Raw genomic sequence first — 17,545 nt, 5'->3', positions numbered from 1 at the left:
CCAGGGACCAGCGTTGGGGTGGAGCCACGGCTCTAGCCCCTCTCTGGCTTCCACCGCTGCCTCTGAAGGCTGGAGACCAGGACGGCGTCCTCACCGTCTCGGTACCACTGGATGTTCTGCTCAGCATCTAACACATCATCCGAAAATAAGCAGGACAGGGAGAAGGGTTCCTTCTCTCGGGCAAAGACCGGCTTCAGCACCGATGTGAATTCCACGCTGGGGCCAAACATCAGTCCTGGGGTGGGAACAGAAGTGAGGTCAGCAGCCTTCTGAGGCCACCCGCCTAGCCCGGGACATCCCACTCCTCTGGGTCAGGATTCACAGTCTCCGAGGGGGTCTTAACGAGGAAAGAGAGGCCCGGTCCTGGAGGGTGGTGGAGGTGGGGCAGAGATTTCTCTAGGTGGGATCAGATGAAGTAAAATAGTAACTAGCCAGAGTCATGTCCATTTGTCTGTTTGGCTTTGCCTTTCTCACTCAGCTTTGGCCGCTGGACAGCTCGGCAGCTGGGGGCAGCACCTGGGGACAACGCCCCCCTTCCCCCCCCCCCACCAAGTCAGTGTGCAAGTATGAACAGCTCATATGCAATGACATGCCTTTGTGGGCAATGGGTGGCTAATTGTCTAAAGGGGGCTTTGGAAGGTCTGACGAGGAGCCCAGACCCCCCTCCCCTCCCCGAAGGCCGTCCCGCCCTGAGCCTCCTTACTTTTAAAGATCTCCGAATCGAAGCCAGCATCCTTCCCCACGTAGGCTGAAAGTCCAAGGCAAATGGAGTTTGAGAAGGTTCAGACCTCACATTCCTACTAGATTAGAGGTGTGGGTTTGGGTGTGGGTTTGAGTCCTCCTGGTGGGTCCATCTTTGGCTGCTGGAAGTTCCTTCACCCCTGGGCCTCTATATGGGCCTCTATTCCTTTCTTGGTAAAAGGCAGACAGTGGTTCCTAGCTGGTGGTCCTGGGGTTCTGAATAAGTGAGTTCACATGAACCAAGCCCTCAGCCAGAGCCTGACACATAGCTGGTGCCCAATAAATGGTGGCTTTTTCATCCTCTGCCCAAACCCACTGCCAGGATCACACAGTATTCATCGAAGCCAAGTCTGGTCGGACTGGGATTTCTGGTGCAGTTGGGGACAGTCCGCAGGGGAAGGACAGTGCTCAGAGAGCCATGTGGGGGCTCAAGGGTGAAGTCCAAGGTGATGTGACACAGACCACCAGAGGAGAGTAACAGCTCTTGTTCACGTGGGGTGTCTCACGTGCCACATATTAACTCATTACATCCTCACGACACCCTGTCTGTTGATGCCGTTATCATCCCCTCATACAGATGAGGAAACTGAGGTGTAATCACCCCGCAAGTACCCCGGAAGCCTGACGCCATGAGGCGACTGGTCCCTGGTAAGGCCCTTCCTGAGTGAGTCCTGGAGAGGGTCAGGAGGCTGCCCAAAGTCACACAAAGTCAGCGACAGACTCAGGATTAGAACCCAGAGCTCCTACCCCCCAACCCAGGGTCTTCTATCAGTTGCTATGGAGACGACAGCCGGGAAGGGGGTGGGAATGACCGTGAACAGGTGCTCCTAGTAGGTGTCTGGCTGTAGTCTGGGGGCCAAGAAGCTGAGTGGATCCTAGGGTTGCTGGCCTTGAGGGAGGGAGGGTTGGGGGTCTGCAAGAAGCGATGGGAAGGATGGGTGGACAGAGGGAGGCAGGGCCCTGATGCCTGACCTTGGCTTGACTCTAGGCACAGCCTATAAGGACAGCTCAGATTCCGCAGCCAGCCAGACTGGCAGAGGGGACAATTGCCACCCAAGATCTATTTGGGGAACAGGGCAGAGGGGTGGAGAGGGCTGTGAAGGACAGTTTAACAAGGTCTGGTGAGAGGCAGGGAGGGGGACTGGACTCCAGCCTGTCTACTGACCAGGGAGTGTGTGTGTGTGTGCGTATGTGTGTGCACGCACATGCTCACACATGCAGCCTCTCTCTCAGGGCCCTGAAGGCAAGGCAGCATTCTCCTGGGCCCAGAGCTGTGGCTTCCTGGGTACATGCTGCCCTGGTCATGGGGTGGGGGACACAGAGTTATCCCTTCCCAAAGCCTCCTACACGCCAAGCTTTACCTATACCGTCGCATTTAATCAGCCTAAGCACCTGAGCCAGGTAGAAGGCGTCCCCCTTACAGGCCCGGCGGCTCAGAGAAGTGGAGTGAGGTGGCCCAGGCTCACTCAGCCAGTCAGTGGCAGAGCCAGCATATGGACGCGGGTCTGGCTGACTCCTGAGTGTCTCCCCTGCTTTACGCTGTCATCTCAGACGCCCCCGGGGGAACCTCCAGGATTGGGAATCACACCAATTGGGAACTGCACAACTGGGAAATATGCACCAGCACCCAGATGGGGCAGTGAGGTCAAGAGGGGAGTTGGTAGGGCTCAGCCTTTCCCCCTGAGGACCCCTCAGGAGAGCTGGCAGGGCCAGGCCACTCTTCCAGGGGTCCTGAGTTAGATCCGGACCCGAGTCCCACCTAACAAGATGAGCACGCTCTTTGGACACTGTGCAGTCTGAGGGAGGCGACTCTCACTTGCTCCGAAGGCCCCAGGGAAGCGAGTCTCTGTGGCTGCCCAGGTCACCTGATCCCAGGTGACCCCCGTGTCAAGGGCCCTTCCTCAATCTGACCACAGACACATGTCCTCGTCTGCTCATCCCGGGTTTGCTGTGCGCCAGCCTGGCCGGTTGGAATGGGAATACTTACTTCGGACGAGGACCTTGGCAAAGGAGGAGGCCTGGCCGTATGCATTCTTCACCTTCACTGTGTAGGTGGCTGCGTCCTCAATGGTGCATCTGAAAAGGAGAGAAGACACCCCCCCGCCCCAAGATTGCTGGGCTCCACCGGAAACTCAAGTCCCCATGTATGGGTAGGAAAGGCGGGGATTAACACGAAGCCCTCGCAGGGGGAGACTTTAGGCTTTAGTTCAGGCCCCACCTCTGAAAAGCTATGTGCCTTTGGGCTAGCCACTGCCCTTTGGCATGTCTCAATGTCCTTCTCTGAAAAACTAGGGACATAACACCAGCCTAGTCCACCTCAGGTGAAAATATGATTGTTATTACTGACTGTGTAAGATCAGAGAGGTTAAGTGACTTGCCCAGAGTCACATAGCACCCAGAATTCAACCCAGCTTCAAGGTGACAAGCTCTCTTACAAGGCATAGTCTCCTGCCCTGTCAACACCTCCAAATCAGAATCCTGGAGCAGCAGCAGGGCACGGACTTGCCCAGGGCATACTGCCAGTCGGTGCCACAACTGGGCCAGATGCCCAGGTGTTCTCAATCTCAGGCCTGGGTCTCATCACCAGTCAGGCCAACCCTGTCTGGTTCCCAGCGGCGCTTGGGCTGGCTCCATTCCAGAGCCACGTGGTGACAGAGTCACCGGTAGAACGTGGCACATCTGGTCCCATAAGCAAGCCGAGGGCTCCTGGGTGTCCCCGCTCTTACCCTGGCTGCACGGGGCAGGAATCCCTCTTGCTTCTGGAACCAGTCCCACCTGCCCCTCCAGGCAACCCCAGCCCTGCATGCCTTCCCTGACTGTACAGCCCCCGGGGCACGTCCCTTTGTGGCACTGAGTGGTCAGACATGTACGTCCACGCATCCCCACTTTGCTTCTGCAGGGTAGGATCGATGTCCTGTCGTGAGGGACTGGCGTACTGGAAAGAACCCAGGTGGAGAGAACGGCCTCCAACCCGGGCCCTGCCCTGCACGAGCCGTGCAAGACCCCTGACCCTTGGAGCCTGGGTTTCCTGTCCCGTAACATGGACATAACAATGCCTCCCTGCAAGAACAGCGGTGGGCATGATCAATCGTATGCGCACAAACCTAGCGCAGGGCTCAGCACCGGAGGCCACCACGGGGCAGCTCGTGTGAGCACTGTAGCGCCTGCTCTGGGGAGGACCGTGCTCAAATCCCCCAACGGCCTCCCACCATGCACGCTGCGTCTCCCTTTAAAACCATGCTTACGGCTCACCAGCTCCTGACCGGCCCACCTAACTGCTTCCTCTTGTACTCGTGCGTGCGCGTGCACGTGCGTGCGTGCGGGGACGTGTGATTTCCCTCCTCCAGCGAGGAGCGCCCCCAGCATTCCTAGCTCATCACTCAGCCCTTCCGGCTGGCCCCTGACTCCACGTTACTTCTCGTGTATTACAGGCATCAGAATCACGCGGGACTGTCTGCCAAATACCAATCCCCAGGCCCCACTCCAGATTAAGACGTCCTTAATCTGCCTCCTGGGAGGCAAGAGGAGGGTCCCTCCCGCGAATCAGTGTTCTCATAAGCACCCCAGGTTCTTCCGAAGGTGAGGCCGACTCAGAAATCCTGCTCTGGCTTCGGTGCTGGTGGGGTCTGGGGGTCATGGGTCTCTCTAGAGCTCACAGTCTCACCTCCTGATCTCCAGGGTCAGCAGCCCATAGTTGTTGGTGATTCGGTACTTTCCGGCGGGGAAGAGGCGGGGATCGATTCGCATGTCGTTTTTGTACCTGTGGAGACACGGTGGTCTGTGGCAGGCTGGGTGGCTCTGAGCGGGAAGGATCTGGAGCCTCTCAGACCTGGATTCTAACCTCAGCTTTGTGCTCTTTACTTGCTTATGTGACCCGAGGCAGCACTTTCACTGCACGGAACCTCAGTTGTCCTCATCTGTGAAATGGGAGTAATGAGAGCACTGACCCTCAAACGGGAGAAGATATGTAAAGCTTTTCTCCTGGGCCCTGGGTACTGTAGATACTCCTGGGAAGCAGAGAAGAGGGAACCTGTAATTAGGGGTAGCTGCCCCTTCCCCTACAAGAGGTACCCCCGGGGACCTGGGCCCAGCTTTTTCCTCCTCTCTGAGGGCGTTGCCAAGGAAAGTGCCCCCATTTCTGCCTCCCTCATCAACCTCTCAGGATGGCAATTCTGTACTTGGCGGTCATTATAATCACCGGAGAGAGCTTTGAAAATCTCCATGCCCAGTTTCTGAACACAAGGCTTTGGGAATTCGTATCAGGAGCTGCTCATTGGTCTCCAATAGCCGTTCCCCCTTATTCTAAAGGAACAGGATTCATCACTGGGCCACCCAGTGTGTGACATATTTCCTACCCTCTCTTTCTACTAGGTGTGGCCATGTGACTAAGTCCTGTAAAGGAAGTACAAGTGTCACAAGGCTGCTATCGATGACGCTTTGTCCCCTTTTCTGTCATTTTCCCCTCCGTCCTACGCCAAGAACGTGGCCCAGGTGGCCGGCATCTTGCACCGGGAAAGACTGGGGCTGCCGGAGTCCCTGAGGGATCTGTGAGCAAAGTCGCCATGGCCGCCCCACCCTGTCTACATCAGGATCGCAGGTGAAAGAAAAATAAACTTCTTATCTTATGTCAGCCGTTAAAAAAAAATCTCCATGCCCAGGCTGCATCTCAGATCACTCTGGAGTCAGAATTTCTGGGGTGGGGCCCAGGCCAGAAGTAGTCTTTCAACTCCCCACGTGACTGCCAAGGGTGGCCCAGCGGATTGCCCCAGCCCACTGCACCCTGGACACGGCCCTATGTTTTCTGTGGACTCTGGTGTCTTGTTCTCCCTGCTGTGGGCACTGGACTGTGAGGTGGCCTCGCCTCTGTCCACAGCCCGTTGCAGGGGTTTGGAGGCCTAAGGGGTCAGGGCTGGCACGTGAAAGTCTGCGAAGGCTGGGAGGCCTGGGTTCTTGACACAGCTGGCTGTGTGACCTTGGGCAAGTCAGTCTCCCTCTCTGGGTCTCTGGGTCAAGAGGCTGCTGCATGGACAGTCAGCCCCCGTGGTGGTTGAGCTTGAAGAGCAGGCTGAAGCCGAGAGAGGGCGCCCCGGCCACAGTCCGACGCCTTCCTGGGACCTGGCTACCCCCGCACCCTGTTTGTGCCCATGGCAACCAAACAGTGCCACACCCACACCCCATCACACAGCCCCTGGGCTGCACCCTCTTCTGAAAGGAGCCCAACTAAGTTTCCTTTGGGGAGAGCCAGTGCCTAATCTCGGTACCCAATCTTTTTCCACCTCTTCTAAGCCTGGGGACCAAAGTCAGGTTCGCCCACCCCCACCTATCAGGAACTTTCCAGACACCTCGGCCCGGCCAGCTTCCATCTTTCCCAGAAAAAAAAAAAAAAAAAAGCAGCAGCTGCAGCTCTGGGCAAGGCCTGGACAGCCAGAGACCTCAGCGCTCATCTTGCCCTCTCTGGGCTCTGGGCTCCTGCCTGAACGACAGGCCCTCGAAGGCATGGGCTGTGCAGATCTCACTGTAAATGGCAGCCAGTCATAAAACAGTATTAAGTGAGACAACAGAGGCCAGGCGCCCAGCCCGGAGCCTGGCTCAGAGAGGCCCTCATAAAAGAGCGAGATTTTTATTCTTTCTCTAAATGTTCTTTCTTCGCATATTTTGGTATTGGATTTTACTTTTTAAGGCTGCTTGCTTGGCCTGGGAGACGGAGTCTGGTATCAGATAGAATCATGGCCAGGGCCCGTGTCTGCAGAGTTAACATGGCTAGACTGGGCTTTGCCTAACTTGTCCTGCTGGTGCCCCTGCATTCAGGAAGTGCTCAATGATTGCTGAATGAATGTACTTGCCTGACCAACCCGGTGTGCCAGGATCTTCCTCTTGAGCTGGGGGCTGGGTGTCTGCCGGGGCCCGGACAGAGCCCCGGAGGCCAGTCCCAGGACAGTGAGTGGCCCTGCCCAAAGTGATCGATGATGAAAAACCAGACCCCCCAAACCAGGAGCACCAGGGGCCACCCGAGTCCCTCCTGCTGGAGGTGGGCCTGGCCTTGCTTCCAGCACTTACCACGCTCAGCTCCCTGTTGTGGCAACATTGCTGGCAGGGGTGGAAATGAGTCCCTTTCCTGAGAAGCTCCCACGGAATGCCTTAGATATGGGCCTAAGTGCCAGGGCAGGGCAGGGCTTGGCTGCCAGGCAGGACAGCTGAGGCACTGAACCCCGCCCCCCCCCCTTAGCCCAGGCCAGCTGGCGGGAGCCGTCCTCCTACCTGACCAGCCACTTACAGGCAGGGACTGCCTCGGTCCCCACAGAAATCCAGCACTCAACACGAATTCTAGCCCCTGGCACACTTTTTTGAATGAATGTCATCTGGCCATGACCAGCCCCGATGCCAACTCCCTTAATGCCTTTCTTGATTGGTCCTGGCCCAAGGGCTTTCCATTTCTCTGACTTCCGAGGAATTATTTGTGCTTCAACGGAAAATAACAATTGCAAGGATGACTTTCCTACTCTGTAAGCCGGCTGGGAGGAGTCTGGGAGGAGATCTGAGTTTGAATTCTGACTTAAACTGGCTGTGTGACCTTAGGAGTAGACAAGTCACATTACCTCTCTGAGCCATGGGTGGCCACAGGGCTCAAACGAGAAGAAAGTGCTGGGTCAGTAAAAATGGGTTCAAGTATAAGATGTTGCTGTTTCCTTTGTGATCCCTGTCATTTGTGTGCTTATCCCCTCTCTCCTACTAGACCACGGTGTATTCACCCTCAAGATCTGGCTTATGTGTTGCCTCCTCTGAGAAGACTTCCCGGATCCTCAGGAGGAGGGGGAATGGGGGGAGGCAGCCACTTCATCACCTTTATCTTTACTCTTATTTCAAATTACACCCATGAATGCACTTCTCTCTGAGTTGACATTTCTCTTCTGGGCTGAAAGTTCTTTGAGGGAAGACTGTGTGTGGTTCGGGCCTGGGGCAGATTATGCTCCTGGTAACTATTTGTTGAAATCCTTTCCTTCTCCCCTAGAATGTCTGACTCCCTGCCGAAAGACCCAGGGGGAGCTCAGTAAACAGTGGCTCAGCTGCGTGAATGATCCCTCCGGTTAGGACTGAGGGCCCCCAAGCTGCCACGCCCACTTCCGCCTCCGCCACGCCCACCTCCGCCTCCACCACGCCCACCTCCACCTCCACCACGCCCAGTCCGAGGACACCTCCCACCTCCCCGCCCCTCCCTCTGCCAGCAAGGCCTAGACTGTAGCTCTGCTATGGTTACAGTCCCAGGAAGGGCATCTTCTGCTTTCCCAGCACCTTTGAAGTTCTGAGGGCTTCCACGCAGCTGTGGCATTAGATCCTCACCACATGCAGGCTGGGCAGGAGGCCTTCAACCCATTTTACAGAACAGGAAACTGAAGCAGGACCAGAGAGGTTGTGGTGTGACCGAGACCACCCACTGAGTTAGTAGAGAGAGCTGGGTCTGGACACAGGGCTCTCACTCCAGGTCTGAGCTCCTGGGGTGGGGGGGGGGGCTGCCCTCCCCGCCTCCCCTCCTGCTCCTCTGCCCCCTGCCATCATCCTCCTACCCCCGAGACGCCCAGCTCAGAGCAGCTGCCTTCTCATGCCACCAGAATCATATTTTTACAAGTGCTGGCTCCCCGGTGGCCCAGTCTTCCTGCCCCAGGCTGGCTGGGAGGAGGCTAAGAATAACTCGGCCTGAGCCTCCCAGCAGCTGCTGCTCTCTGGGGGGTGGGCAGAGCTCAGGGTCTGTGGGGCTGGGTTCTTCTCAGGCAGCAAGAAGTTCTGGGGGAGGAAGTTCGCTCCTGGGAGAGAGGTGCTGGGCTGTAAAGAACTCACGCTCGCTCGTTTAGCCCTGGAGGCTCGGAGCACGGGGGCAGGGTGAGGACCCCTTCTCTCCTGCCCCGGTGGCTTACCAGGTGACCTGGGGTGGAGGCGAGGCCTGGACAGTGCAGGTCAGCAGAACTGTGGTGTGCTCCCAGACGGCATGGGAGCGCAGAGGGATCCAGAACCAGGGCCCCCGGCCGGAACACAGCTCTCTCAGCTCCTTGGCCTCCCGGACCTTCTCCTCCGTCTGGAGGCGGGAAGGGATCTGTGACTCCCATGAGCCAGGGGATCACATCTCCCCCATCTTTGCTGTCACCTTTCCCCCTGACACTCAGGCTCTGGAGTCACACCCACATGGACTGGAGCCCCTCAGGCACAGGCAGCTGAGAGGCAAGGTGGCACAGAGGGCAGGGGCCTTGGAACAGCTGGCCTGGGGTCAAGGCCAGATTCTGCCACTTCCTACCTGTGAGACCATAGGCAAGTCCTCAGTTTACTCATCTGTAAAATGGGGATGATAACAATATCCCCCCCACCTTTCTGTGGGGTTGTAGTGAGGATGAAATGAGCTAATACGTGAAAAAACATGGGCACGGAGAAAGCCCATGTATGTATTAGCTGTGGCTCTCTTGCCCTGGGGAGGGGGCACGGAGAGTGGCTTCAGCTCCCTGATGTTTGTCAGGAATAGTGTGTCCTGAGGCTCCTCTGTGTTCTCGGCACTGGCAAGGTCACTGGACAAGCTTAGTCTTGTTCAATGGCCACCCCCACCCCGAGAGTTGATACACCACATAACATCCGTTTCACGGATGAGAAAACCGAGGCTCAGCGAGGGGAAGTTGCTTGCCCAGGGTCACACAGCTGGAGGGCTGGGACGCCGGGATTCAAACTGGGTCCAAGACCAGGGCCTGGACTCTTTCCTGAATGTTCAGCTGCCTCTGGAGAAGGGGGTAGATGAGGTGGGCGGCCCGTGATGGGGTGCAGGTCCCAGGACTCCTCACCCGTCGTCTCAGTGCCTTTCGGTCGCGTCTCTGGCGCAGCAGCCACTGGGTCCGAAGGAAGGCGATCTCCGTCCTCTCCCAGTCATTGCCGAAGCCCACCCGCTTCTGCCCTCGCTCCTCCAGCTCCACCGCAGAGATCTGGCGCCTCAGCTGGGCCTCCCTGTGTGGCAGAGGCCATCAGGGGCCGAGGGCCCGGGGTTCGTGGGGGCACCCCAGCCAGGGCCACCCATCCTCCCCCACACCCGGCATCACCAGCTGCTCTTTAAGCTTCTTGAGGACAAGAGCGGCTTTTAATCCTCTCTTGCCCCCAAAATACCTGAAATGGGCCCTGCTTACAGTAGGTGCATAATAAGTACTACGGATACCGTTTACAAGGCTCTTTCACAAATTTTTGTTCCTTTTGTCTTCACGACGACCAAGTGGGCAGGAATAGTCCCCCTATTTTACAGAGCAGGGACCTGAGACTTGGTGACTCGGCCAGTACCAGGACCCAGGCCTTCTGGCCCAGGACAGCCTCCCGCTGCTCTCAGGTGAAGCCTCGTGGTGAAGTGGGGGCCCCCACCCTCTCCACTGGGGATGGTCCCTCACTACTGCCTGTGGACCCATCCGGAGTGTGGTCTGAGCTCTTGCGCTAGACGTGGAACTTTGGGCAGATTCTTTAAGTCCAGTGTGGCAGTGTAGTGGAGGCAGGGGACTGGCCAGGATGGCCCATTCTCAGCCCAGTGTTCGCCGCAAAGGTCACCTGACTTACCAAGATGTCTCTGAGGAGGCTGTCAGAGCCAGGGCTGCTGCCAGGGCGTAGTCTGCGGCGGTGAACTGAAACTCTTCCTCGCTGTCGTGGGAAAGGGGAGTTAATGGCGCCTGCAGGATTGCCTGGGGATCTGGCTGGGGCATCCCTGAGATTAGAGCTGCATCTACCTACCCCTGTCTCAGTACACTAGCAGGCATGGCTGTGCCTCCCCACTAGCTGATCTCTACAAAGCAGGGCTGTGCCTCCCCCCTCAGACTGGGACCTCCAAAAGGCAGGGCTGTGCCTCCCCCCTCAGACTGGCATCTCCATAAAGCAGGGCTGTGCCTCCCCCCTCAGACTGGCATCTCCATAAAGCAGGGCTGTACCTCCCCCCTCAGACTGGCATCTCCATAAAGCAGGGCTGTGCCTCCCCCCTCAGACTGGCATCGCCATAAAACAGGGCTGTGCCTCCCCCCTCAGACGGGGACCTCCAAAAGGCAGGGCTGTGCCTCCCCCCTCAGACTGGCATCTCCATAAAGCAGGGCTGTGCCTCCCCCCTCAGACTGGCATCTCCCCAAAGCAGGGCTGTGCCTCCCCCCTCAGACTGGCATCTCCCCAAAGCAGGGCTGTGCCTCCCCCCTCAGACTGGCATCTCCATAAAGCAGGGCTGTGCCTCCCCCCTCAGACTGGGACCTCCAAAAGGCAGGGCTGTACCTCCCCCCTCAGACTGGCATCTCCATAAAGCAGGGCTGTGCCTCCCCCCTCAGACTGGCATCTCCATAAAGCAGGGCTGTGCCTCCCCCCTCAGACTGGCATCTCCCCAAAGCAGGGCTGTGCCTCCCCCCTCAGACTGGCATCTCCCCAAAGCAGGGCTGTGCCTCCCCCCTCAGACTGGCATCTCCATAAAGCAGGGCTGTGCCTCCCCCCTCAGACTGGGACCTCCAAAAGGCAGGGCTGTACCTCCCCCCTCAGACTGGCATCTCCATAAAGCAGGGCTGTGCCTCCCCCCTCAGACTGGCATCTCCATAAAGCAGGGCTGTGCCTCCCCCCTCAGACTGGCATCTCCCCAAAGCAGGGCTGTGCCTCCCCCCTCAGACTGGCATCTCCCCAAAGCAGGGCTGTGCCTCCCCCCTCAGACTGGCATCTCCCCAAAGCAGGGCTGTGCCTCCCCCCTCAGACGGGGACCTCCAAAAGGCAGGGCTGTGCCTCCCCCCTCAGACTGGCATCTCCATAAAGCAGGGCTGTGCCTCCCCCCTCAGACTGGCATCTCCATAAAGCAGGGCTGTACCTCCCCCCTCAGACTGGCATCTCCATAAAGCAGGGCTGTGCCTCCCCCCTCAGACTGGCATCTCCATAAAGCAGGGCTGTGCCTCCCCCCTCAGACTGGCATCTCCCCAAAGCAGGGCTGTGCCTCTCCCCTCAGACTGGGATCTCCATAAAGCAGGGGCTGTACCTCCCCCCTCAGACTGGGATCTGCATAAAGCAGGGCTGTGCCCCCCCCCCAGACTGGGGACCCCTAGCGGGTAGGGCAATGGCTGGGGTGGGGTCCCTGATGATCCCACCTGGTGCGGAAGGTTCTCCTCCGCACTGAGGAACCCATGTGTAGGTGGTGCTGCCGCTCCTCCTTGTGCGCCTCCTCCTGGCGGTGCTCCAGCCGGTGGACGACCTCCACGGCCTGGGGGGGCCGGGGCTCCCCCACATTTCCGGGGCTGTGGGGCAGAGTCATGGCTGCGAGAGCAACAACCTGTGGAGCCAAGGTGCGCGGTCACACCACCAGGCATCCGCCCGTCCCTTCCCCATGTGGTCGTCCCAGCATCCCTGTGGGGGGTGGTTTGTGGGGTGGGCGTTCATGCTCCAGTGGGCAGAGCGGGGCGTGGAGGCCGGGGCGGGGCAGGGACCTGGCTAACGGGACAGCAGCAGGCTTCGCACCCTGAGCCTGCCTAACGTCCCACGTGCAGCTGAGCGAGTGCAGCCCCGCGTCGCGAGCAGCCCCTGGCTTCTAGCTGCAGCCCAGCCTTAGTCTCTCCCGTGACCTGCGCCAAGCCCTCCCTTCTCTGGGCCTCAGTTTCTCAGGTGATGAGCGATCGGACACCGTGATGTCTGAGGGCTGCGCTATGACTCAAGATGGGCAGATGTCCTCACTCTTCCTACCTGTGCCCGCTCAGCCCCACTTTGCCTGCACTGGCGGCCTGGCCTCTCTTGGAGAAACCTCTTCCTCCTGGCCTTCCTAGCCCCACTCAGGCTTCACAGCCCAAGTGGAAAATGCTTCCATTGGCACATTGGTCGAGCGCGGAAACTCTGGGGCGCGGTCCCGCTTCTCGTGCCAGTTTCCAAGTGTGTCCCCTTGGGTGAGACTGTGTGACGTGGTTTTCTCATCTGGAAAATGGGTCGACTGGCCTCCCGGGGTGGTTGTCAAGGTTGGATGAGTGCTTGGAGCGTAGTGATTCCCATGTAAATGTTAGACATCAGCATTAGTTTTCTAAGAATCCCTGCTAAAAACTATAGGCCACCTAGAATTTTCCCTACTCTAATCCTTGTTAGGCTTTTCTATCTCCACTCCAGTTTAGCTCTGATTCAAAGATGCCTCCTCCTCCTATTTAATGACTTCCTATTTATACATCTTGACTCTTCAACAAGATTATAAGTGAATTAAAAGTAATAACAGTGAGAGGCGCCTGGGTGGCTCAGTGGGTTAAGCCTCCAACTCTTGATCTCGGCTCAGGTCACGATCTCTTGGTTCGTGAGATCAAGCCCAGGTCAAGTTCTGCGCTGACAGTGCAGAGCCTGTTTGGGATTCTTTTTCTCCCTCTCTCTCTGCCCTTCCTCTGCTTGCCCGTGCGCACTCCCTCCCTCTCTCTCTCTCTCTCTCTCGCTCTCAGAATAAATAAACATTAAGCAAAAAAAAGTGACACAGTGAGTGTTTACTGTGTGCTGTCCCATTGTCACCCCATTTTTTAAAATAACTTTTTTAACGTTTATATTTATTTTTGAGACAGTGAGAGACAGAGCGTGAGCAGGGGTGGGGCAGAGAGAGAGAAGGAGACACAGAATCCGAAGCAGGCTCCAGGCTCTGAGCTGTCAGCACGTGGGGCTCGAATTCGTCAACCGCGAGATCATGACCTGAGCCGAAGTCTGATGCTCAACCGACTGAGCCACCCAGGCGCCCTGCATCATTACCCCATTTTACAGATGAGGAGGGAAAGTGCTTGCTCAAGGTCACCCAGCTGGTGGTGGGGCCATGACTGGCACCCAACTCTGAGCTCTCTTGACCTCTATGTCACGTGTCCACTCAAGGCCAGGCCTTGGCTGTGGCAGGGGACACAGCGGGGCCGCACGGCCTTTCTTCTTGTAAGGGGATCACAACCGAGGGATCCCCCTTTTGCATTCTCGAGGCTCAGGTCTGGGCCACAGGTGGTGGCCGGTAGGGTTGGATCATATCGGTGTGGAGGAACCTGTGGGATCAGGGAGCGAATCCATGGGTATGGAGAGGCAGGCAGGGAGAGCAGGAGGCCCATGAGCGAGCTAGCTTTGGATTCTCGCGCCAAGTTCTCTCCCAGATCTGGGCCTCGGTGTCACCACCGGGTCTCTGGGTCTCTGAGGGCCCCTCTGATGCTGAAGCCCTAGGATGCTTGGCGGAATCCCTGGTGCCTTCCCTACCTCCTCCAGGTGGGAATTCTGGCGGGCAGGCCACTGACCTGGGAGGGTCCTTGCCGGGCTTAGGCCTGAAGTCACCCGTGGCTCCAGCCTCCCCGGGGGGCCTCCCGGCAGGAATGTGTGTGTATGCCGGATTCTGACCTGGGTGGGAACATGGCGCCTGGGAGACCACTTCTCTAGGTCCATGACCTGGGAGATGGGCCGCCGGCCTCATCGGAGCTCCGTGGCCTGAGGGGCCGGTTATGGGGAGTCAGGGGGGCTCAGGCTGCTGAGGGGCGATCTTAGTGGACCTTTACTCCTCTAGTTCTGGAAAGCTCGTTCCCTTTCAGTGTCTGGGTTACTGCAGAATGTCAGTCAGGACCAAGGGCCGCACCGAAACTTCCTTGGCCTCCTGCAGGTGGCCTCAGCAGGACGTCACGGCACCGTCACCCCTTCAGCTTCCCATCTGGCCCCTCCTGAGGAAAAGGGTCTGCTGGCACCCAGAGGATGGCTGGCCCTGCTCGTTCTGCCCCTCCTTCCTCACAGCCCCAGAGGAGAGCTCTGGGTACCACCCGAGGCGGGACACCCTCCCCCCCGCCCCCCCCCCCCTCCCCGCCACCACCAGCTTTTCTGGGACACCGTGGCCCTGGCCCTAGCAGCTGAGGAACGTTCCCTGGCGTCAGCTGCTGGCTCCCTTCCTCGGATGCTCTGTTCCTGATTAGCACCGTGCAGGGGTGTGCGTGTGTGTGTGTGTGTGTGTGTGACTGGCACTCATCCTTGACCTCCTGGGCCTCCCGCAACCAGACCCCCGGCTTTAGTGGATGAGGCATCAGTTCTTTTTAAAGCACTGACTGAGGCTTGGGATTAAGAAGCAGTGGGAGGGCAGCGCCACGAGTGCCTGGCGGGGAGGGGTCGGCGGGGTGTGGGCCCGCAGGGAACCCCCACCCCCACCCCGCCCTCCCCCGGGGGCGCAAGGCCTGGGCTCTTGGTCCCGCAGCACGGCCTCCCCTTTTCTCCCGAGCCCCCGTCTGCTTTCCCTCCAGGCCGTCTGACAGGCAATGCGGCCTCTGCCCCTTTCTCAGGAGGGAAAGAGAAGGACACAGAGGCTGAGGGACTCACGGAACCTGATGGCAGAAAGCTGGGTCCTCTGAGTGGGCCGTGCTCCACCAGCTCCCGAGTCCAGAATTCTGACCCTGCCACTGAGTAGCTGGGGCCACCCCTTCCCGGTCTGGGCCTCGGGCTCCTGCCAGTGAGCCCAGGCTGGACGCGTGCCCTCCTGGCCCTGAAATTCGGGCCTTGAGGGCTTACTCCCTTTCCCTGCCCGCCCGGTGGGCCAAGCAGGCCTCCGCCAGCGCTGCTCCGGCTTCGCGGGACCTGCCAGCGCGCCCGGCCCCTTCCACTTGTCGGGCCCCCGCGACGGTCTCTTTTCCAGCCTTCACATCACAGAGGGCTCAGGCCAGAGGACCGAGGGCCACACAGGACAGTGAGAGGGGGCAGGGGTCTCCAGAATCCCCTCCCAGTTTTACTCGGAGTGCTGCCTAAGTACGTGTGTACTTTCCAAATCCTCCAGGGTCCTTTCCCAACACACACACACACACACACACACACACACACACACCTCACTTGCTAATGGAAAGCTGAGGGTCTTACTTTCTGAAGCCGTCCCTCCCCACCTCTGATCCCTGGAGGTAACTCACAGAAGCAGCTGTGCCCACTTAGGCGTCTCTGGGGAGAAGATTCCAGAGGATGAGAGGGACCTCGGTTCCTTCTTGCCCTGGGCTCAGCGGGGACTGGAAGAAGAATGTGATCCTGGAGCCTGCATGGGCCTTAAATATAGCAGTGCTGAGACAGTTGATGACAATGGATGGGAACTATGGGGGGGGGGCACAGAGAGGAGGGGCCGTCCCATCAGGCCAGCGCTGCTCAGGCGGCAGCAACAGGTGGAGCTGTCCCCACCCCCACCCCAGCCTCCGCACACAGCTCCTGCCCTCTGCGTGATCCCTTCTGCCCAGTTCTAGCCCCCACCCCCTAAGTGCGGTAGAAAGAAGGTAACAGCTCTGGCCTGGTCACGGGAAAAGCAGATAAGGGGTGGGGCTGCTGGGGGCTCCGACTGGTGCCTCCGACTGGGGGAAGACCCCCAGCTTCTCCGATCTGATCCCCCTGTGAAAAGTGGACACGGTGAGACTGGACACCAGTCATGAAGACAGTGGAAGGAATGTGACCTGAAGCGGGTGTTTTGAGCTTGTATGTTATCACTGGCCGGAATGGAGGCATGTGGCCTCTCATGCCAGCAGCTACTGGCCCGGCCCTGCCCAGCCACGGTCAGCGGGGATGGGGCAAGGCCCGGGAGGGAGAGGAGGGGGAAGCTACCTCTTCCTGCACCGTCCGCGTCTCTCAGGCTTCCAGAGTGGCCACGACAGGACCCGTCTTTCCAGCCTTTGGCACACCCCTCCCGTACCTCGGTTCTTTCCCCCACGTTCATTCACACCCACCCTTCGCCAGGCAGAAGGGAACAACACCCATGATGTGAAGGAATGGGAGGGAAATTTAATCTAGGCGGGGAGACAGGCAGTTAGAGCAGGGGGTGAATCGGGAAGGTACACCCGAGCCAGGTCTCGGGGGTTAAGCAGGTTTGAGGAAGTGGGTGCCGGCTCCGGTCCAGAGAGCACAGTTTCCCACCCCGGCCTCCTCCCAGGACCTCAGGGCAGGGTGGGGGGGAGGGCAGCAACACTACATCTGTCACTTTTCCTAGCGTCTCAGGGACTACTCATGTGAAAGAGGGGAGAGAGAGAGAGAGAGAGAGAATGCAACTGAGCTTTTAGCTACCATGTTAATCTCCTGCCCTATTTGAAAACCCCTTTCTAGGGGTGCCTGGGTGGCTCAGTCGGTTAAGCGTCCGACTTTGGTTCAGGTCATGATCTTGCAGTCTGAGTTCGAGCCCCGCGTCGGGCTCTGTGCTGACAGCTCGGAGCCTGGAGCCTGCTTCAAAATTCTATGTCTCCCTCTCTCTCTGCTCCTCCCCTGCTCATGCTCTGTCTCTCTCTCCTTCAAAAATAAAAACATTGAAAACGCCTTTCTAAGTATGCCTGTGTCCCCCCTTCCTCCCTGGCTGCAGTGTTAAAAGCATCTTTTGCGGGGAGAACATTTGGTGGCTTTCTTCCATCTTGTACTCAGTCAACCTCAGACGGCCTTCCCAAGACCCACATGTATACATTCTCCGTGAGGTGTGAGAGTGAATCGGACGTAGAGCAGGGGCGGTGTGGGCTTCTAGGCCAGCCCGAGACAGGCATTTAAACTGCTCCTGGAACCCCCTTCCCCCCAAGGCAGCCTGTGGACCAGGTGGCTGTAGGACCTTAGGGAAGTCAGTTAACCATTCTGGTTCTGTTACCTATACAGTGGCGTCAACTATGCTGGCCTTGCAGTGTGACTGAGAAGGTTCCGGTAGGGAAGGTGGAGCCGGCAGCACGGTGACTGGCACCCACAGAGGCCTGTGAAACAGGAACTCCACTGATAACTCCACAGCAGTCGGAATGTGGGAGCTCACCCTCCTTCCGTGTGTGGGATTCCCATTCACCCCAGTGATGCCCTCACCCCTCGCGGGGATGTCACCTCAGGGAGAGTCGGA

The 17,545-nt window shown here is 58.4% G+C and overlaps 1 protein-coding gene across 1 annotated transcript in view; it reads right to left on the bottom strand.

Annotated features, from left to right (window-relative positions):
* The window catches only part of MYOM3 (myomesin 3), a 43,874-nt gene extending 31,861 nt beyond the window's left edge, over positions 1–12,013 (bottom strand). The window contains exons 1-8 of the mRNA XM_047084316.1: positions 11,850–12,013; positions 10,309–10,389; positions 9,558–9,717; positions 8,652–8,809; positions 4,406–4,501; positions 2,729–2,817; positions 704–748; positions 95–235 (exon numbers count right to left, since the gene is read on the bottom strand). Coding sequence (XP_046940272.1) covers positions 95–235; positions 704–748; positions 2,729–2,817; positions 4,406–4,501; positions 8,652–8,809; positions 9,558–9,717; positions 10,309–10,389; positions 11,850–12,013 — 934 coding nt within the window. The remainder of the gene's footprint in view (positions 1–94; positions 236–703; positions 749–2,728; positions 2,818–4,405; positions 4,502–8,651; positions 8,810–9,557; positions 9,718–10,308; positions 10,390–11,849) is intronic.
* Positions 12,014–17,545: the final 5,532 nt, after the last annotated feature.

This window comes from Lynx rufus, unplaced genomic scaffold (genome assembly GCF_022079265.1).
Source record: "Lynx rufus isolate CCGP_SWC_20201006 ecotype Redwood Valley unplaced genomic scaffold, mLynRuf1.p SCAF_2, whole genome shotgun sequence".
Classification (NCBI taxonomy): Eukaryota; Metazoa; Chordata; class Mammalia; order Carnivora; family Felidae; genus Lynx; species Lynx rufus.
The sequence above is the reverse complement of the archived record's forward strand: the minus strand, read 5'-3'. Positions and strand labels throughout refer to the sequence as shown.